A 22,523-nucleotide genomic window follows, 5' to 3' on the forward strand; every position below is an offset into this window, starting at 1 on the left:
GATGTTCTGATGAAGCCTTAAATGTGCAGGTTATAGCTGCTGCGAATGTGGTCTCTAATACTGATAAATTATCCAGCTTAGAAATAAGGTTATTGTAGTGAGCCATCCAAGAGCCCTGGGCTTTATTTCATGGAGATTCTGTGTTACAACAAGGATGCTTTTGTTTGAAGAATTCAAGCAGTGAGTGCTTCTTGCTGATCGAGTCTGGTGGTAGTGAGATTTCCAGGAACCTTTGATCACAGCGTAGTCAAAGAAATCAGTTCCTTTGTCCTCTGAGAGATGGACTTCTTTCTGTCTGCAGTAAATTCAAGTGACAGCATTAAATGTTGAGTTGGGGCAAAGGTAATGAAACTGAATGGAAAGAAGGTGAAGAGAGATTGGGACCATCAGGCTTTAAGAAATAAGAGGAGTTTTAGGCTGATACATCACAACATCCAACCATGTGAAAATAAAAAGAGTAAGGTTCATAAACCATTAATGTAATGAAGAAACCACACTTAGCAATTTATGGGGTGAAAATTAATGTTTTCTCCTATATCACTGGCTTCATTCAAGTTTTCTTCAAAGAAATATTGTGACATGAAGAATAGGAAGGAAGATGATGTTCCTGAGACTCTTTCATAGACTGTTTCACTGGGAAAAGTAGAAGAATTGCTCTGAGGGACTAAAAAGAAAAGGGGGAAAAAATTGAATGGGGCGAGGAGTTCTTCTGTGTTATCTTGGCTTCCCCAACGGTTTTATTCACTTGTCCCTTCATCTTTATAATCATAGAATCATATAATGGCCTGGGTTGAAAAGAATCTCAAAGATCATCTAATTTCAACCCCTTGACATGGGCATGGTTGAAATCCACTAGATCAGGCTGCCCAGAGCCACAGCCTCCAGGCTTCCCTTGAATGCCTCCAGGGATTCAGTTTATCTATCTGTGAATTAAGAGATAATGTCTCAAACGAACCTCAGTAGGTGGATGGAGTCATCTTAAACATAAAATGGAATGAGATTATTAACATTTAAAATTTGAAGAATTAAAAACAAATACATTATTTTTTATGAGATTGTTTGTACACCCAAGAAGTATCAACTGATCCTTGCTGTGATTCCTGGGAATGTAACTGACAGGAGGGTTTTTTGTTTTGTTTTACAGTCCAAACTGCAGCATTGTCAGTTGAAACACTGTGTTTCTATTAAGTATTTTAATACCTAATTAAGCCTGAAAAAAAAGTAGCAAAAAAAAAAAAAAAAAAAAAAAAAGATTTAGTTTTTGCAAAGAAAGTGCCTGAGTACTACCTGTGTTCTTTGAGGGTAGGCAAATGACAGGGAGTCCTGTGCTCTGAATTGAAGCGTGTAAATATATAGATAGCTTTGTACGCTGACCTTTCTATGCTGGGAGAAACATTAAGCACCTAGATTTCCACTGTCTCTGTTGCGCCTAAGTTAGACCAAATTGTACTTCTTATCATCTGCTTAAAAAAGTACCTGAGGGTAAAAGTAATGATAATCTTAGTACCAGTTTTTAGCAATAATTGCATCAAAGTTTTCAGAAAGAAAACGGTTTCCTGATGGCTCGAGAGAAGTGTCTGATTGTTTAAGGAGAAAGAGAGGATGGAAATGAAGAAAATGAGAAGTTAGAATTGATGGCAGACATCGTTTTGACCACTGTGGGTCACAGATATTAGCCAACAGTCTGGAGCTGTTTATTTGTTCTGTTTTGCTTCAGGCCAAATGTTGATGTTTCTAGTTTGAGTTCATAATATTAAGTGAAGGGATGGCTACAAATGGGAGCATATGAGAATAGGTTTCTGCTGCTTGCAGAGATGTGCTGAAAAAAAAGCCACGAGCAGTGAGTAATTTTGTAGCTGCCATATTCTGGTGGCTGTAAACATGTATTTTTGGATGTTAACTGAACTTAATTTATCAAATATTAAAAGGATTAATATGTAAATGAAGTTAGTTACGAAGAAAATGTTGATCACATTTTTCTCTTTGCTTAATGGAATATTAAGAAAAGCTATTAGCGTAGTTATGAAACGAGATGTTTAATGGAGCTTGAGGTATAAAGCTGAATTAAAGCACAAGAGTAGCGGACATCTAGCCCAATAATGACCAAAATGTTCAATATAAATATTGCATTAGCTTGATATTCAGAGGCACCTCTGGAAAAAGTAATTGAAAAATAACTGCTAAAATATTAACGGTATAATTTCTTCATGCAGGTTAACTTTACAAACCTTATTTGCATTCAAGTGCTAAAATCCTTAGTATGAAACATAATCTAACACTATTTAAATGAATGCATATTAGTAGCATATTTTCCTTTCCAGAACGCTCTGACAGTCAGGCTTAATATTTTAGAAGTCATTTTGATTATAGCCCTTTTCTTTCTACTTCATGTAGCTTCACTTCACATTTTCATGGGAGACAAAAACTTTCTCAGTAGAACTTGCTACTTTTGACTAACCAATGTTCACGGATTAAGACATACAATTACTAGTTTGTATTTCAGATTTCGAATGGAAAAATTTCTGGAGTACACCTAAGTTAGTGTGTCTTAGAACATGTTATTTATTTTATTTATTTTACTTTTTAAAGTGGAGGAGGGATGGAAGAACATACACAGATCTGCTTGAGTATATGGAGTTGAAGCAGTGTTATGACTTCACTGTCAAGTAATGAGTCATTTAAAACTTTGTTATCATCAGCTGGCTCTGTCATCCTTTTACTTGTGTACATTAAATGATTTGAGCTTAGCCAAGGAAGCTGCTTTTTCATCTTTTTTTATGAGCTTCACAAGTTATGGTCTAAGAATTTACTTTCTATTATGAGACAACAGTACACTGTAAAATGTTTGGAATTCATTAACAACCTTATATTAAAGCTGATCAAATATTTATAGAGTGTCAGCGTGTCTCTGTATTCCGTTCAATTTACTGAACCAGGTAAAAAGCTGAAGTTTAGAGAGGATGAGTGTTGACTTTTAAGGTGCCTTGAATCAGTAATTTAAAACACTGAGCATTAAAAGAAGCATTTATCATTTTCTGTGATTTGTAGCTAAGAGGGTTTTGATATTTTGGGTTGGTATTTTCTTTTGCTGTTCTTGTTTTTGAAAGAGCAATTTACTTTTGTTATCATCTTCAGATAGAGCCTCCCGGCCATCTGTCTGTGCTTAGACACAGGTTGTGGTGGATGATGGGTTTGATGCAGGGGTATTGAAGTGTTCGCATGAAGCTGAAAAGGGTTTGGATAATTTTTTATGGTGGTATAAATTTTGTAGCCATTTTGTGTGTCCCTGTATTTTCCGTTCTGTGTTTAAATTCTTCTCTGTTGTTTTGACTATGAAAATGCCTTTCACAAAGTGACAGATGTTCAGAAAGTGCTGGTGTTTACCCAACAGTTTTGCCCCACCTGATTACTTGTAAGAGTACTCAGAAATGTCAGCTTAGTGTCGTTCCTATATAACTGCAGGGACGAATGAGTCATATTTATAGGGGGAGAAAAAGCACTCAAAAAACCCTCTCCAAAACAACAACAACAACAACAGAAGCCTGCCTGCTCTAAAATTTCAAGAGATTAGACAGAAACAATGTCAAACATCTTCATGAAAGACCTTATTCTTTGTCTCCTAGACTGCTAACAAACAAAGCAGCTGTTCCTGTTGTATGAGGGATAAAACTTGCAGGTGATTCACTGATCACCAGTTGATCACCACCAAACACCATAAATGCTATAGCATACAATGTAGTTCACCTTCAAGGGTATGAGTTAGGAAAGAGTTTTGTATTCTGGAAGCAATGTCGTTGTCTAATCTGTTTGCTTTAGGGATTATTAAGAGAAGCTGGACATTCTCCACCACATGGTGATCAGCTTGGTATTTATATTTCTTTCATCCAGTTCTGAACATCCTGCTCAATATGCAGCAGGAAAAAGCATTAATCGCATCTACCTGTCAGTAACCTAGATTCATCTGAAGCCCTTTTGTCTATCTTTTTACCAGACAAAATAGGTTTTATGGGGAAGGGTGGGGCATCACAGTGATAGGCTATGAGGAAGATGAAGATATAAGTTACTTCTGTGGGTGCTTTGAAAAGCAGGAGATGGAACTGCAATGGGAGGCTAGAATGGACAGAAGACAAATACTTTTGGAGGCTGAGTCACAGATTAGCTGCCAGTGGAATAACTTATTTCCTCACGTAGCTTTCAGTGTATTTCTTTGTGGTTTGTTGTTTTTTTTTTTGTTGTTGGTTTTTTTTGTTTTGTTTTTTGTTTTTTGTTTTTTTTTCTGTTTTGGTGGAAGACTGACAAAAAAAGATATATTAAGATGAATGATTTGAACATATTTTGGGTGTTTTTTTGTTGTTTTTTTTTTACTTCTGTGTATGAGGTTTTGTGCATGCTTGTGTATGTGCACGCTTTTGTGCGTGTGTAGTCATGTTATAATTTCTAACTTCTATAGTAATCTTGGCCAGGTTCCCAAAGGATCAGTAGTATAGGCCAATCTGGGTAATTTAATCTTTAGACAGTGCTTAAATACAGCTAGTTATGCTCTGTATCTTAGAGCAACTGCACTAACTGACTACACAGCTGAGGTTATCACTCTGACAACTTGCATTTTAATGCAGTGCAAATTAATACAAAATACTTAAATGTCTTTGTTGTTGTGTTGTTTTTCTTAACATTTCTATATACTTAAGCAGTGAAAAATGACATTGGAACATGGTAGGTTCAGTTCTGTTGCCTACTCTTCAAAGACTGACAAAATTATGCAATGAAAATGCATGCATACATTAACCAAATTGAAAATTACCTATGCAGTGACAGTCAGGCTTAATCATTTTGTCTTCACAAAAGGAAGTAATTAAAGGGAGAGCTGGTCTTCATCCTGAGCTAAACCATTACAAGATTCAGAGGCGTTTGCTGTAGAAATAAGCATATGTTTTTAACCTTGGCTGTAATAAACAATCATGGTAACCTCCCTAAGTACATGTTGTTTCTTCATTGCTTAGTATATGTCATGAAGATATGCTGTCATTTGATTGGGAATTATAAGCATGGTTGTTCAAGCTCCTTTGTCCTACGTGCAACTGAGATGACTCAGTGATACTTTTGTCTTAAAAGTCTACGAACATGCAATTGAATCAATGGCTGACTTTCATCTTGTGGTTTCTTGATCCATTGATGTGACTTATTCACACATTCTGCCAATATTAGCAACTTCTCTTCCTTCAGCTCATCTCTTGATCAGGTCTGGCCTGAAACAGTCAATTACAATTGATCCCTTTGGTTCTTTAAAATGATGCAGGGTCTTCAGTGCAAGAAAATAAATAAACATTTTTGATAATTGTTCAGTCTTTATGTTTATACAGCTGTATGCAAACTATTGGATTGGGTAGGGTAGTGGCTACCACGTGAATATAAGTAAGTGTGAGAGTGAAGTAGAGCTCTTCAGAAAAAAACCACTTTTTGAGTGAGTATGAGAAGCAGATTTGTTGATGTTATTGGTTTGCAATAGTTAACTTTTTCCATTCAAGTGAAAGCCTTCACATCACAACAAATACCAAATTATTTGCAAACTGCTTAGTTAAAACATAGAAAAATATTTGTGGCAGAAATGGGTAGATTTCACAGCGTAACAAATCTCTTACTGTTTGTGAACTTGGAAGTATTCTAGTGTGTTTTAGTGTCTTTATCCTGGTAAGACTGACTAAATATCAGAATAACATTTAATTGTAGAAGATTCTTTTGGGTGTTAAAATACAAACTAGCAAGGTAACTTTTTGGAAAATTAAACTATCAGATACATAAAGATTTATATTTCATACTTGAGAAACATTAATTATAGTGTATCTTCAGTGTGGTTAAGCGCTGATGTCATTTTCAGTGTGGCAAATGACATTTGATGATTCAAAAGAACTTCAGCAGTTGCCTTGGTTAACTCCATCACCTTCTACCTCTACCCTGTTGTCCCTTACTTCCCAATGGTACCCATACGTCTTTGGGACAGGGATAGATTTCCAAGCAGATCTTCCCCGATCCTAGATTTCTTGCAGGGCTGGTTCTGAATGGTACGCAGTGGGGAAGTATAGATGCTAAGTGTCAGCAGTGTGCTGTTTGGGAAAATTTAAAGAGCCGGGTTATTTGCTTGCTTCCCGTCATTTGGAGGTGGAAGGCTGAAAAAGCCTATGTTAGATGCTGCTGCTGTACTTAAGGAGAATGACATTTAATAAAGATTTGAGAGATAGAGCTGGCTTCTTAGGCTTTGTTAGATAATGAGCCACCCCTGTCAAGGAAACCTTTTCTTGATAAGACAAGAACCTTTCACTTGGTCATGCTACCACCTCTTCCTATTCCGTCACTAGGAGAACTGATCCGTTTTTTTTTTGGTCTAGACTTCTGGCTGAAGTTATTCTGTCTCTGAGGTGGATGTCTTCATGGTGAGTCACCAACACCTCACAGCCCAGACTGTCTGCCCATAATGCAGTCCCAGAGATTAACTCCACTCTTCCTCCTACGGAATACTAAACAGCAAAGTCTATACCATGTGGTAGCTGAAAGCAGCTGCTTTGAGAGAAACTTCATTCTCGCTATGGGCAGTTAGCATCTCCGTTGCCCAGGCTTTCATCTTTCTACTGAATTATCCATTGAATATAAATGCTGGGACAATGCACGGCTTTAGGCAGAACCTGAAATTGAGTGGGAAGAATATCTGAAGAAAGTCTCAGCAAAAGTAATTTGGACAACTGAACTGTATTCTCTGAGGGTCAGCCTTTCTCATAACTTGTAGGGAGGGGAAAAAGGGGTTACCGCCTCCATGTACACCTATGGAGGAAGGGTACAAATAGGACTAATTACTCTTGGGACAGGGCAGGGGCTTGGGGTTCATTGTGTCGAGGAAGCCACCAGTTAGTCTCACAGTGCTTATGTGGATCACTGGATACTAACACAGACTTATTCCATGTGACCTGTGTGGACCTACCTGACAATATGGGACTGGGAAGCCTTTTGATTCTGCCCATTATCCTGATGTCAGAAAAGCTTTTCTGTCACTTGCACAGACTGACGAGTCCTAACTGGCTGAGTTTGGTTTTTAAGAAACAGAGGTAGGTGACATTAGAAGTCAGTGAGTTTGTGAAATGGTGAAAAAGAAAGGGACTGGTGTTCCTCTGGGAGAAAACCTGCGTTGTGCTGGCATCTTAATTGTAAAAATGATAAGGAAGATATTATGAAGGTGGAAGTAAAGTTGAGAGGATGCTGAGTGAGCATCAGAGTTGCAAAAATGTAAGGATTTGTGGTTGATAGCCTGCTGGAAGGCTTGGTCCGCGTGACTTTGAAAGGACTGAAGGAGATCTTTTGGTCCAGTATTGTAAAGCTATTTTAGTGTCTGATTTGTTAATGTATGTTTTTGGATGTGGAATTCTAATTTTTGTAGTTAGACTAGATGGAAAAGTTAGATTGAACTGAGAGCTTTGTGTTTGAAATGATACGTGACCTGATAAGTTTTAAGAGTAGTCATGTACGTGCATATCTGGGGGGTGGTGTGGAGGATATCTTGCTATGAATGCTATATTTAAAATGCTAGGGAGTAGTTTGATCTCAGACAGATTGCTTCACATTTTGTTTTGGAAATGGAATACAGAATAACTTCAGGCAGTACAGGTCTGCAGTATGTAGTGATTCATCTAAGGTGAAGTTTTCACATACTTAACAAGCAGAATTCTTGTTTGGCTCTGGCTTATCTTTGAAGAAGTTGATGTAGCATTTAACATTCAAATTCAAGAACTTACTACTGCTATATTGTGTGTATGGACTCAGCCAATACAAAACTAAATACCGGGGAGGGCATTCATTTTGGCCTTTGGGTGAATTCTCATTTTTAGCTGGATTTTTGTGAAGTTCTGCTCCTATTGATCCAACAGTAGAAGTCCGGAGACTGTGTAAGCTATTCTTGAAATGTAGTTGCTCATCTGTGTAAATGTTACAGAAAAATACTTGTAAATTACCTGTATCTTTATTGGGTATTAAATGTTAGCTATTCTACTATGAAGTCAGAAACATGTTATTTGTCAGTTGACAATAGACATCTCTTTGGCTAATTTGAACAATGACAGAGACTGATCTTGAATATATTTAAATAATACAACAAAAAGTTTAGCTGGGGCTTGTTTTACATTGTGTTGGTTCAAGAAGCAAAGGCAAGAAATGTAGCTCTATCTTAAATAACAAATCCCCCTCAGCTCCCCTTCAGGCATGCCAGCCAATTAATTTTTTAATTAAACTTGAGTCAAAAAATGTGGAAATGGAAGTGCAATTATAGGTATGCAGATATATCCTGTCAAAACACTGTTTTTCATTAGCAATCATGAAATAGTTTCTCTTGTCAGGTTTTGTATTTGAGTTTTAGCAGGGTTCATGTAGGCCTTTCAAACATATTCAGGTCCCTCTGATTTCATCCCTTGCTTTCTTCTGTGCTAGCTACACCACTCAGCCTACTGCAGGCACATCCAAACCTGTGACCCAGCGTAGCCTGCAGTGTGGCCCACATCCTAGTGACAGCTCTTCCTTGACCAGTGGCCACGTGCACACCCATTGCTCACAGCAACCAAAAATTGCTGTGCAATCAGCACTGTCTGGGCTCAAGCCACGGTGTGGGGAGGATGCAGTGCAGCGCTAACTCAAGTTATGGCAAATAACAGTATGAATTTTGATGCACGCAGTCCTGTGAACAGTGGAAAAACATGCAGCTGTGCTTTCCATTTTGATGCATGAATTTGAGAAGAAGCTTCAGTATTGCAAAAATATCAATTTATGTTTGCAACTCCATTTTCAGTTGACTTGAATAGTACTTGCAGTTTTCAAATGGAATGTATAGAGTTGCAATCAGATATTCAACTCAAAAATTTGACCACGTTCTTTTCCTAGACTTCTATAAGGCCACTCTTAACAGAGCAGAATATCCGTCACTTCACAGTCAATCTTTGTTTATGTCACCACTTTTGCAGTATGCACATTTGTGAGCAACTGTTGTCAAGGACGAAGTACAGGAAGAGTAAAACTTCTTTAAAAAATCTCTGGTGAGCACCATGAGAACTCACTAAGAATTACAGCTGCTGCCATTGAACCAGACTGATGCAATAACTTCAGAAAAATAAGATCAAGTATCGCACTAGTATATGTTTCATGAGGGCTGCTCCAACAGCAATGCCTCCTGTTTCATTGTATTGTTACACGACATCATAGGCAGGTGTTGGTGGTATGGCGGTAGAGGCTGAACTTTTCCACCAAGATCCTGTTGCGTTTTGTTGCCTTGTGACAGATGGCAGCAGAAGGGCAATCTGAAAAAGTGGTGTCTGGCGTGGAAGTGGGTATGAAAAGAAAAGGTGTGTTGTTGAATTTCTCTGTTCAAAAAAGAAAAATTGCACCCACTGTCATTTACTGACACTTGCTGAACTTTTCTGGAGACTGAATAGTGGAAGTGTGAGCACTGTAGTGCATTTCAGCAGTGGATCACCCATGTTGGTGCAGGTTTTTGTGAACATGGCATGCAGGCTCTTGTTCATCTCTGGTGACAATGCATAGCTAATGGTGACAACTATGTTGAGTTCTTTGTTTCTGAAAACTTGCTTAATCAAGCAGAGTTACTGTGCTCATTATTTCTTTTGTGGTTTCCATGGAAATAAATAGGAGGTATTGCTTTAAAAGCAGTCGTGTATATGTGGCCCAAGACAATTCCTCTTCATTCAGGCAAGGCAAAAGTTTGGACACTCGTGGCTTAGTGTCATAGAATCATAGAATTGCTTAGGTTGGGAAAGACCATAAAGATCATCAAGTCCAACTGCAACCTAAACCTTCTGCCCTAACAACCCTTGCTAAATCATGTCCCTGAGCACCACATCCAAATGGTTTTTAAACACATCCAGGGATGGTGACTCAACCACCTCCCTGGGGAGCCTATTCCAGTGCTTAACAACCCTTTCTGTAGAGAAGCTTTTCCTGATAACCTACCTAAACTTACTCTGATGTAACTTGAGGCCATTTCCCCTTGTCCTGTCACCAGTGAGACCAACCCCTCTCTCGCTGTAAGCACCTTTCAGATACTGGAAGAGAGCAAGCAGGTTTCCCCTCAGCCTCCTTTTCCCCAGAATAAACAGCCCCAGTTCCTTCAGTCTCTCCTCATAGGGCACATTATCCAAGCCCTTCACGATCCTTGTTGCCCTTCTTTGGACCTGCTCCAGCACCTCAGTGTCCTTTTTGTACTGAGGTGCCCAAAACCAAACACAGTACTCGAGGTGAGGCCTCACCAATGCTGAGTCCAGGGGCAGGATGACTTCCCTAGTCCTGCTCACCACACCATTCCTGATACAAGCCAGGATGCCATTGGCCTTCTTGGCCACCTGGGCACACTGTTGGCTGATAGCAAATCAGCGTATTTGCTGATCTCATTGTCTGGTTCAGTGATAAAGATGTTAAAGAGTACTAACCCCTAGAGGACACCACACATAGCTGGCCTCCACCTGATCAAAGATCCTTTGACCAAGGTTTTCAAATGTTTCTTCAGGATTTCAGTACCAGGGGTGCTTAGAGGGCTGTTTATGTTGTGTTGATGAGAATTCATATCCTCGGTATGTCAGACTTTTTCTGGATTTACATTCCAGACAGAAACAAATCCTCCTGTTTACAACTAAGAGAAAATGTTCAGTAATCTTGAATGCAAAATGGTCCAAATTGACCTTTTGGATAAAATATGGGAAGTTTTTCAATTGAGACTGGTAGTCCCACAGACTGTTAGCTGCTCTTAAAAGGAGTGATATGTAAAGAGATTATTTGGACTGATATATTAAATCAGCTGACGTTGTTTTCTGGAGTCAATTAGACTGGATCTAGTCCTAATACCTCATAAGGTCTCAAAAATATGACCTGTAGCTTAAATAGGAATTGATTACTTGAGTATATATTAATAAATCCATCCCTGTAAATGCTCCAGTAATCTTGCTTGGAAGATTACTGCAAGTCGATAACATAGAAGCCATGCCACACAGAGGCTTAATAAAAGGTTAATAAAAGTGTTAGATGTGATTGACAGATGACACTTTTATGGAGTGATTGAAGACCTCAGTCATGCTTAAAAAGTCGCATGAAGAACCACTGAGACAAATCTTCCATACAGCAAAACCAACCAACACCTGTTCCAACAACTTCAGCTGCTCAGCTGTACTTTGTGTTCCTTAGTGCCTGCTATAAAGTTTGTTTCATAAATTAAATTTTCACCCTGTGGAGAAATTTGTCATAAGTGGAAATGTTCCTCACAGTTTTTATTCGAACTAAGTAATGAATACCTTGTAGTAGGAATGGTTGTTTGCCAAGTCAGAAGACAAGTGAGAGCAACAATAATTTCTTTGCAAGCATTGTATGTTGTATTATTATTCCCAGAACATACCTTAAAATTCAATTCCTTATTCTTGCAATATCAGATATAAGAAAACTGCAGAAAAATTTGACTGACAAAGAGATCTCAGTGCCATTCACCTACATCATATTTCTCATTTTAAGTTCACACAACCAGTTGAATATATTCTAAAATAGTCATTTTTTCTTTAAAATGGAATGTAAGCTATTTAAAATATATTTGAATATGCAGTCTGCGTGTAAAAATGATTATCTGAAATGATTAAGTGGTTTCTTGAGATTTTTTTTTCTTTGTTTTGTATATTCTGTTGACTTATCCATTTAATATCAATAAGTACATTCAGCATGAGTGTTAAATATTCATACCTGCATTTTTTAAGACTTTTAATTTGCTAATCTAAATGAAGAAAACTAAAGAGATAAATAGATTTCATTACTGGCACGTAGAGAAGAGGCAGAGAGATGAAGGAGGGCTGATTGAGGCCAGCGGGGTGAAGAAAACTAAAAGGACTACTGAAAGATTTAGTGGTTTTGGCTTTGTTTTTGTTTGTGTTTTTGTTTTGTTTTTTTTAAGCTTCTTAAGCTATACCTTTTTATATCCTATTTTTGTAAATGTGTGCAATCAAGCAGCTCTCCTCAAATAGCTACTTATGTTACAGGCCAGAAATCATATAAAGGGGGAACAAGATGGGAAGAGAAGTTAAGTTGTTTAAAAAGCAGACATACCTTTAGTATAGCACTGTGTCTTACACTTTTCCTGATTCAAGTGAAATAAGAATGTTTGATTTGGTTTGGCAAGAGTTCTAGATGTGAGGGGTGACTGAGGAAAGTTGCTTTCCAGTAGACAGTTTTCAAATAGAAGATAGCTGGGAAGGAATAAAGTAAAAGACATTGAAGGAGAACAGGCATGGATAAAAGGGGTCAGAAACCTCTTCTGCATGTTTTCCTAATGTCCAAGAGAAATCATTTAAATTCTGCTCAGATTTTGAGGGGACGGTTTTGGAGAAATTCACTTCAGAGCTGCAGAAGATCAGAATAGTTGAGTAGGCAACTCCAGTACCAACAACTGAAAGATGACTGTAGTGTCCTGAATAGGAACCTGAACAGAAAGCCTGAAGCTTTTCGTATAGTCTGGGGCTGTGGTCAAGAAGTTGGTAGATACAGTTCAGACAGCCACGTTCAGTTTTCAAAAAGAGCTTTCAGTAGGTTATTTTTGTCATATTTCTGCTATGCGTGACTAATGCTGTTTGGAGCTGGTTTTGGTTTCAGCTATGGGAAGTAAAGCTTGCCTGACTGTTGTCTAGCAAACATCACACAGTCATTTTGTGAGGAAGTAATGAGAGATATGATGCATTTATTTTGGAAAGAATAACTGTTCAGTCTTTTTTCAGAAAAAAATCATTTTCGGTCTAGACCTGTTGTACTTATCATCAGTAAATTGAATATTTTGTAAATATTAAACAAGATCTGGGTGCTATGAATGAATGGTGATCACTGTGGTACCAAAAGACACCTGGCATTCTTGATTTTGTAGGTTTGTTTTTATGAGATAAACTTAAAATAATCTTTCTCATTGATCTAAAACTAGAATTTCTCATCTTGTACGTACCCAGTTTTTTCTTTTGCTTTTTCTCTGTTCATGCTAATTTTGATTTACTCCACTGCTGTGAATGATATCCAAGTAAGGAAAAGTTTAGCTGCCTTGACTGTCACTATTAGCTGGGGATGAACAGCATGGCAGCTTAATTAACCAAAGTGGATGATAAAAGAGACCATGCTAAAGCAAAGGTCTTAATTTAAGAGAAAATTGCTCTTTTATGATAAATACAGCAACTTCTAGTTCAGTTCTCTTAAGCAACAGATGCTCCTTTAATTTATGTTTCAGTATGTCACGACGCTTTTTTAATCTCTACATAACTTAAATTCTTTTGATACCAAAGAACATGTTTCTGATGGGCCCTTCTGAGGGCTGTCAGTATGATGACTGCTGGCTTTTTCACATTGTGTCAGCCAGCAGTATGGGAAACAAAAACATTGTTCATAAAAATTGTACAAAATGTCGAGGTTATCTTAAATGCATATTTTATGCAAGTCCTATCAGTGCTATCATTTATTAAAACTGTGCTGTCTTATTTTCTTTTCTGAAATTTTCCATTAGTCAGAGTGAGACAATGAAGTATGCTAATTTTTGTTTCCGTTCTGAGTTTTGCATTATATGCAGTGACTTGGCTGCAGAGCAGTTTTAAAAGGGAAAAGCAGTCTAAAAGGCAAATAAAGTAGTGAAGCACAACTACCTCTGTGGTAATGAAATTCATTGCTTCAATCACCAAGTGCTGTAATTCATTAGAGACATCTAATATAGTCTGAAACTCTGAGTTTTTCTTTTAAAACCAGTGAAAACCAATAAGCATAATTAAACCACTTTTTAATTTGCTTCAGAAATACAAGCCTGGTCGATGTGACGATATTCTGAAATGGAAGCCACCCAGCCTGAACTCTGTTGATTTTCGTCTGAAGATAACGAGAATTGGAGGAGAAGGGTATGTAATCTCTCCCCTTTTGAAATGTATAACACACAAGTGAATGTCCCTTAGCAGTTTAATCTCCCCTCTGATATTTCTTGACATTTTCTGGGGCTAAGCCTGTCTATATTCTGTAGAATTTGTTCATTGAAAGCGTTAGAAACTGTTGTAATCAATGCAGTTCTGAAAACAACAGCAGACGCTTATAGTGTAAAACTACTCATACTTACATTGTTTCAACCCAACACAATAGCTAAAGTCTTCTTTGGCTTTAGCATTGCCTTTGGTGGATGTAGAATATAGACAGGCTACGTTGGCTTAAACTCTTATATAGAGTAACTGTTTTCTCTTGTTTTTAAGCAAAATAGTGTCAACATCAACATCATTCCATTTTAGAATTCTGCATAATCACGAAATGATACTTAGGCTTTTTTTTTAAAGAAAAACCTGAACTTCACGTTTTTTGACAGATTTTCTTTCTATTGTCTGTAAAACAATCAGTTTTGTTTTGTTTTTTTTTTCCAAAAGTGGTAAGCTCCAGGAACAAGAGACACGTGAATCTTCAGAGTAATTGTACATACTTATTGCCTAATTCAGACACTGCACATATTAAACAGGGAGGGAAGGGTGAAGATTGAGTCACTGGATTAAAGCTTGCCTTGGAAATAATTTTGTTTAGGGCTGAGTTCATTGATTTTGTTGCCTGCTTTAACATCTGGGTTTCATTACAGCTGACAGTTTGACTACTGATGTTTAGCTTTTGTATTCTGTGTGTGTGCCCTAGGTAACTCAGTGTGGTTTAATAGTTAATACACAAACTGCTTACTTAGTCCTGAGTGCTAGTAATGGTTCATCTAACTTTAGCTTATTCTATTAATGAACATATTTGATGAATGTGTGGTATCTTGAGAATATGGATTTTACTCAACAAAGTATTCTTGGCTACTGACTTCTGAGTATTTCATAAGGTTAGAAACATCAGTTCATATTTTTGTGATTGAAAGTGGTATATTAAGTCTTTAGAAGCAACACGGCTGCTATAGAGAATATACAGGAATATTTTACATTTGATTTCAGATTCAGACATTCAGTTTCACATTTGTTTGGCTGTTATTTAAAGCACAGAAGAGTGTTACAGGAAGGATTTCAACTGAAAAAATAATCTGGTGTCTGGCAGGAATTATACTTTTATTATGGGATTCTTTAGATTTCAGCTGAAGCCTAGAAATTCATAGTAGGAGCCTGTAGCGCACAAGCAAAATAAGACTATTTGTCATTTCACCTAAAAAAAAAAGTGTGTATATATATATATATATATATATGTATGTATATATTTGTTTGATTAGTTAACAGCAATTTCAAATAGAAAAATCTTAGTGCTATTGCATTACATTTAAAATAATAAATGATAATTTTATCAGAAAATGAATGTAATAAAAATTAGCCAGCAAAACTGTTGCTAAGAATTTGGACGCTTAGCAGAAAATTCTTAAAGAAGGAGTGTTCCATTGTCAAACTGGAAACGTTTCCTAGCATTTAGAAAAGTTTTACCATACTTAAGCTATGTGAAAATGTGTGTATTGCTTATCAGGATGGATATAAGTACCTGGATTAGTTTCTGAATGCTGTAAGATTTAAGTTCATAGAATCATAGAATGACAAGGTTGGAAGGGACCTACAAGATCATCCAGTCCAACCATTCTCCCATTACTGTAGCTACAGAAAAACTACTAAACCATCTCTCGTAGCTCCTCATCCAGTTGCCTCAAACACTGCCAGAGATGGCAACTCCACCACCTCCCTGGGCAGCCATTCCAGTGCCTGAACACTTTCTGATTGAAAAAGTTTTTCCTTATGTCTAATCTAAACCTCTTCTGGTGCAACTTACGTTGTTTATGTTCCTCTCATATGCTTAAGAAAAAAAAATATCCTAGAAACTTGGCATTAGAGAGGTAATGTATCATTATTCCAAGTACATTTTACTTTAGCTGATATGACAGTTGACTGCTGTTCATAGCACAAGTCCAGATACGTTCAACTAAGAAAAAGAAAATTTAGTTAAGTACTGGGTGAAAAACAACACTTTGCTACTACCAGGAGAGAGGTATTAATGTTAAGTAGTGACCAATGAAACTGCAGCTTCTACTCAGTTAAACATGAACAATGAATAAAATATTGTAAGTTTAATTGCTTCTCTTGTTAATTTGGTTGTCTGATTAATTGCTTGGTGAAATATGAACTATCTAGTGGAAGCATCCAAACTATATCAACTACGAAATTGTTTTAAAAGAAACATGCTTAGTTTTAGACTTTTAAAAGGCAATTCCAGAGTTCTGATCACTGCCATATTAAACTGACTTTGAAGAAAGCCTGTTAGGTTGATTTCTGAAACAAACAAACAAACAGACAAAAAACCCTAAAAGCTCTATTTTGATGGACAGAATGTCTTGCTACTGTCAGTTCTAATATGGCAACATTAGGCATCCCACCTCTCCCCAGCCTCACTGAGATTAAAAGCCAGGATTCATAGTGGTTTCAGTGCTTTAGGTAAAATAGTTTTCATTCAAGGGCTCACAAAGAAATTTGACACACGTTTGACAGCAGAGTTGTGCAAATGCATTTAAAGTATTATTATAAAAGCATGTGTGTTACTTTGATAGTTAAGCAGTAATATTTATGGGAAAGGAATGTATGCATTTGTATTGATCTTTTACTGACTGCGGAGCTGAGCTCAAAGTATTGATCTCAAATACGTGACAGCTTGAAATAGCAAGGATTGGGATTGCCTATAATTTTCAAGTCCTCTGTTCTGATTTACAGCCTCACCTTTAAACCCTAAAACGCAGACATCTAAATCTGTGCTGCTGTTGTGTGTGGTCTTTTAGGTTGAACCTGTGTCACTAAACTCAAGCCATGCTGCCCATGTATTTATAGTTCCATATTTAATTAAATAGTGGGGGAAAAAAACCCATATGGGGTCATTATTTATTCAAAAGCATGAGACTGGAGCACAGTCAGCTGTTAGGCCTGTCTTTGGCATGGCATGTGTAATTGAGATCCTGATCAATTGTAAACAATCTTGTGCATTTTTCCTGTGAATGAGGGAGTTCTCCAGGGAATTTGCCTGATTTTAGTCGGTGTGATTATTTTTCCATCTACCTAAAATTCCCCTGTGCTTTCAGTTGTGCATTTCCATCCATAGATCAGTCTGTAATAGTAATGCAAACTGCAAAATAGCTGCCATGTTTCACTCCAGATGTAGTTCCGTTCCGGATGGATGACTCATTTACTTTTGTATAGGGTTCAGTAATTTCAGTATTGATATTGGGCAGCTCTGCCTTTGAATTAAAAGGAAGGGTCAGGCTTATGGTCTATGAAGTACTTTTAGAATAAGCTGCACTATTAAGATGAAGATTCCATAACAAAGAATGAAAATAAAGAAAAAATACTATTGCATCCTGGGGAAAGACAGGTCTTGGTAATCACGGTGACCTAATCTTGACACTCCTGTTCAGGCATATACTTGAAAGAAATTGTGTTGTTGCACCTTAGCAAGTTACATCTTATCAGCTGAGCCACAGTAATTGTCCCCTGTGTATTCCCATAGAGCAGCCCATCCAAGCGTCAGCATGATGGTTTGCATTAACTCTTTTTCTGTTGCTTTTGCAAGGATTCTAGTTTATGGTTCAGTCTCTTCTGATCACATCATAATAGTTATTTTTATTGAAAACAAATGGCTAACAACCTATCAACCTACTATATTAGCTAAATGAAGGAATAAGGTGTTGCTTATCTGTGGTGAAACACAGCAGTTGAACTGTAAATCTCTCACATTCACATGCTGTAAAGTGGTAAGCCCATTTGTCAGCACTTCTGTATCACTTCAGGTTTACTGAGGTAATTGTATCTCATCAGCAATGTGAAGTGAAGCCCTCATGTAACAGTACTTTGCATTTTCCTAAAATTATGATGATGCTCGTGGAAAATAAAATTACAAGGATATAGCTCACCATTTACAAATGACCTCTGAGTTAAATGACCTTGTCAGAAGGAAATGTATATAATCGTTGTGTGCAGCATCTCCATTACAGGGGCATGTTTGCAAGATTTAGGCAAAGCTTGTGTTGCTTGGAAGTTGCTGACTGATGAAAAATGCAAGATGAAATACAACGTATTTGAGGACAGCAGGGGCTTCAGTGACTGTATTGGCAATTATAGATCAACAACCAAATATAGACATCATAGCTATAGGCAGTTGAATGTTTTCCTTTTGTTAGATGTCATGTTGTTCTTTTTGTTCTGTAAATTAGAGCATCTGAAAAGTAAAAAATGGGTTCAAAATAAGCATGCTGTTCTTGATTTGCTGTCATATAGATATGCTGTCTGTCACAAGGTGACTTATTCACCTTACGAGCCAGTCTTCCTCGCGGTTCTGCTTCGAAAAAAAACCAAAAACATCCTAATTGAAAAATAGGTAAGAGTTAACTAAACAGTTAACTGACTGATCAGCAGAGGTGACAGTATGGTTTGTTTGAGCTGTGTTTTGTGCTTCCTCCTCACTTTCTGTCCCCCCTTTTATTTGGTCAGTAAATGACCGGTTAAGGCTGTGAGCTCTTTTCAGTCTTACTGGGTTGCGGAATGGTGGTTGCCAAAGAACATAAACTTGTTCTTACGCATGTCATCCGTCACAGAATGGGAGCTTTACAACTAGCGCCATAGTGATGAAAATAATAATCCCTTATTGCTCTAGCCTCTGGAGATCTGTCTAGATTATGGCTGCATTTACGTAGAGTACAGTGGAGTTATGAGGCAGAATGCAGATGATGTCCCACAGCAATTATGGAACAAGTAAGGACAAGATGTTGCAAATAGATGCAGAGATGCACAACATTGGGATGACAGCAGGAGGAGTGCAGGTTGGAATATATTAACTGCATTTATAGTCATACTGTTGTTAAAGCAAGTGTGTGCTTCGAAGTTGCTTGCTTTTTATAGAATGTAAGAGTTGCAAATGGAAGTGAGTAATTTGCTAAGCTGTTATCTTCAGGCATTCAACTGTAGGTCTTACTAGATCTGAACAAATTTAGGGGTACGATTGTGCAAGGAGGTTGTAAGAGAACATATATATAAAAAGAACGGTCTGGCAGTATGGGAAGTGGAAGCACGGGTAGTACTGTGGTAGAAATATCCATGTGCAATTTTCACCTTTGGCATTGCAGTGGAAGATACAAAAGCATACAGATTTTGCTGTATAGTAAACTTGAAGTACCAAGATGTGTATTGCTGCTGTACCATTCAGATGAGGGTGTTTAAAATATTTTCCTGATGAGGTTTTTAAAAGTAATTTTCTAAGTAAGAATTTGAATCGTACTTGTATTCATACCCTGATAGACTGAACATAATGTGATACCTTCCTCAACTAATGCACAAAATGCTTTTGGAATTTCAAATGTTGGATTTCAAAAATGAACTCAGCCTCATCTTTTTATATGTTGAAGTGGCAGCCTTGGGCAATCTCCATCTGTCAGATAATTATTCTGCTTTAGCTACTCATTTCTCCAGATTTTTAAAAGCTTTGCCTCATATCATCCAAGGATTATTTATATGCTTGCTAAATGGAATGTAAATGTAGCTCTGTGTGTTTTGTAGACCCTTTTCCTTTTTCTTGAACTTGTTTTTTTCTTAACGTAGACTTTGCTGTGGTTTGTGTCAGCTATCATAATGATTAACCATTCTGTTTGATCCATTTCTATCTGTAAGTGAGCTCAAGAAAAGCTCCCAAGTATCATATTCCTCTAGTGTCTTGGATGCTCTATCTTATTTTACCTCCAGATTTCAATTTTATTCTAAAGTTTTTGTTCACAGAATCACAGTATCACAGAATCATAGGGGTTGGAAGAGGCCTCCAGAGTTTGAGTCCAACCCCCCTTCCAAAGCAGGTTCCCTACACCAGGTCACACAGGTAGGCGTCCAGGCGGGTCTTGAATATCTCCAGAGAAGGAGATTTCACATCCCCCATGGGCAGCCTGTTCCAGTGCTCCTTCAACCTTGTAGCTTAGACTTCTTGCTTCTTGTGTATCAGTAAGAACTAGCCAGAAATTTGAGAACTGATGCCATCCCTAGTTAAACAAATCTAAGATGGTAGAAAAGCAAATAATGGAGAAATAATCTCAGACTTCAGGTTAGCTGGCTTTGGCTTTTTCAGAAAATGAATAAGTAATATCCAGTGGCAGCTTCCCCTAAAGCACAGAGTGGTGCTGGAAAGCTGTCTTACCTTCAAAAACAGCTTCTTCAAAATGCATAACAACACACTTCTCCAGCATTGGGTAAAACAAATGGCTGGAAGGGAAACTGATCTCATCTACCTGGGCTTTTTGTGCCAGGCTGTTGGCATGGCACCATATCCTTATCTCTGAATTGGAGAGAGATGGGTTTGAAGGCTGGACTGTTCAGCAGATAGAGTTGGTTGGATGGTTCCTGACAAAGGGTTGTGGTCAATGGACCTATGTCCATCTGCAGACCAGCAGTGAGTGGTGTCTCCCAGGGGTCCATCTTGATAGGAGTACTCTTAAACATCTTTATCAGTGACACAGACAGTGGGATGCAATGTACCCTCAGCAAGTATGCTGCTGATACCAAGCAGAAGCGTGCAAGCGTGTAATACAGTAGAATGAAAGGGTGCCACCCAGGGGGACCCAGACAGGCTTGTAAAGTGTGTCCCTGTGAATCTAATGAGATTCAAGGAGGCCAAGTGCAAAGCATTGCTATAGTGCCATTGGGTCAGGGCAATCCCAGATATCTCTTAAGTTCTCGCTTCTGCAGAGAAGAACTGGAGATTCTAGTGGATGAAGAGCTGGACATGAGCCAGCAGAGTGCTCTCACAGCCTGGAAGGCCAACATTATCTTGGGCTGTATCAGAAGAGAGGTGGCCAGCAGGTGAAGGAGGAGCCTATTGCCTGCTGGGGAGCCTATTCCAGTGTTAACTACCCTTTCTGTAAAGAAGTGTTTCCTAACATCCAACCTAAACTTACCCCGGTGCAACTTGAGGCCATACATATAAAGTGTTATGAGCTTCTTTGACTTTTGCATGTAGTAACTGTGATCTTTAGGCTAGGATTATTTGTTAGATTCTGAGTGTGCCACAAATGATAACTTAATTCAGAATGTTTTTCCCTGTGTGAACTGCCTGAAGTATTAATTAATGTTCAATTAGGATTTGTTTTGTTTATTTCTTTGTTTCAGTTTGCTGTTTAATTGGAGATTTTTTATCGTTATTTTCACTTTACTGATTGGTACATTTAAAAACAAGTTTGGAAAAGAGCATTAGTGTAAAATTGTTGCAGATCTCTAATGTAAGAAAACAAAGTGTTTTTCCATGGTATTTGAACTGAAGAACTTTTTATTTAAGGAAAAGAAAGTTCACTGAGCTTACTTCCTTGCATGCTGTGGTGTATTTCAAAGAAGAATAAAGCAAAGTGAGAGAGGAAAAGAGAATTATCACAGCAAGAGTTGGTCAAACAAGCTGGACAGCAAAAGATATTGTATGTGTTTTTGTACTCTTCATCAGCCTTACTCTGAACAATTCATTTTGTAATTCTCTGATAATACCAAACTCACAAATCATAAAGGAAGCAATGTAAGTGCTAAGTAATGAATATATTAAAGATAAAAATAATACATGGCAGTCGTAACTCCGAGTACAATGCAGTTTGCTTTGATACCATCAAAAAAAAAAAGTTTTGGAATTGGGTTAGAAAATAGAAGTCCAGCTTTTTGTGTCTGACTGCATGCACAAGTATTTGGGAATCAGCAAAGCACGTCAACAAAATAAATGGCCCTGATACAGGTTGTTTGCATTTCTACCATGTCAGTGTTATCGATACTGTATGCATGCGGTGGTAGTGTTCTAGAACACTAAGCCGATTATCAGCAGTTTCACCTCCTTTGGTAGCCAAGAGAAACTCTTGGTACATCCACTTATCTTGAAACCTTAGAGACACTGGAAAAGAAGCCCATATAATTATTTTTAGAAGAATGATACAGTGTCTCTTGATTTATAGGTATTTGAGGTGGGATGATTTGATTTAAAAAATAATTGCCTATTATTATTATTATTATTATTAATTACCATTTGAAGGGACGTTTGCATTCTGAGGAAATACACTGTATTTTTCATATCTGTTACTGTAATGACTTAGGATCTGCCACAGGACTGGTAATTCACGCGCCATCTTTTTGGCAAGTACCCAGCTTTTCTTTTTGTCCCTGGGAAAATATGCTTATCCTCTACAAACACATTAAAGTCATTGAGACTGTAGGTACATGTATCTGTCTGTAGGAGCTCAATTTGCATAATCAAGGCATGATGATTCAATGGCAATGCAGAATCCATGTTGTTATTTATATAAGCAGTATGGAAAAGAACAGTAGCTGCTGGATATCAAGCTTAGGCGCATTGTGCACTTTGACAGGGAATAAATACCTAGTGCTTTACAAAAGCCATTAATAGCTTTCAGTAGATACTTGGTCCCATCTGGAAACATGTTCCTACTGGAGGATCCTATAAAGGCCAAAATTGCGTATTTTCATACTTTTTAAGCTTGC

The 22,523-nt window shown here is 37.6% G+C and overlaps 1 protein-coding gene across 2 annotated transcripts in view; it reads left to right on the forward strand.

Moving 5' to 3' along the window:
* The window catches only part of RNGTT (RNA guanylyltransferase and 5'-phosphatase), a 169,706-nt gene that overhangs the window by 98,029 nt on the left and 49,154 nt on the right, over positions 1–22,523 (forward strand). For both annotated transcript variants that reach the window (XM_015858955.3, XM_015858956.3), the window contains exon 13: positions 13,837–13,937. In XM_015858955.3, coding sequence (XP_015714441.1) covers positions 13,837–13,937 — 101 coding nt within the window. The remainder of the gene's footprint in view (positions 1–13,836; positions 13,938–22,523) is intronic.

Source organism: Coturnix japonica, chromosome 3 (assembly GCF_054131305.1).
Source record: "Coturnix japonica strain WE chromosome 3, WE-NBRP24, whole genome shotgun sequence".
Taxonomy (NCBI): domain Eukaryota; kingdom Metazoa; phylum Chordata; class Aves; order Galliformes; family Phasianidae; genus Coturnix; species Coturnix japonica.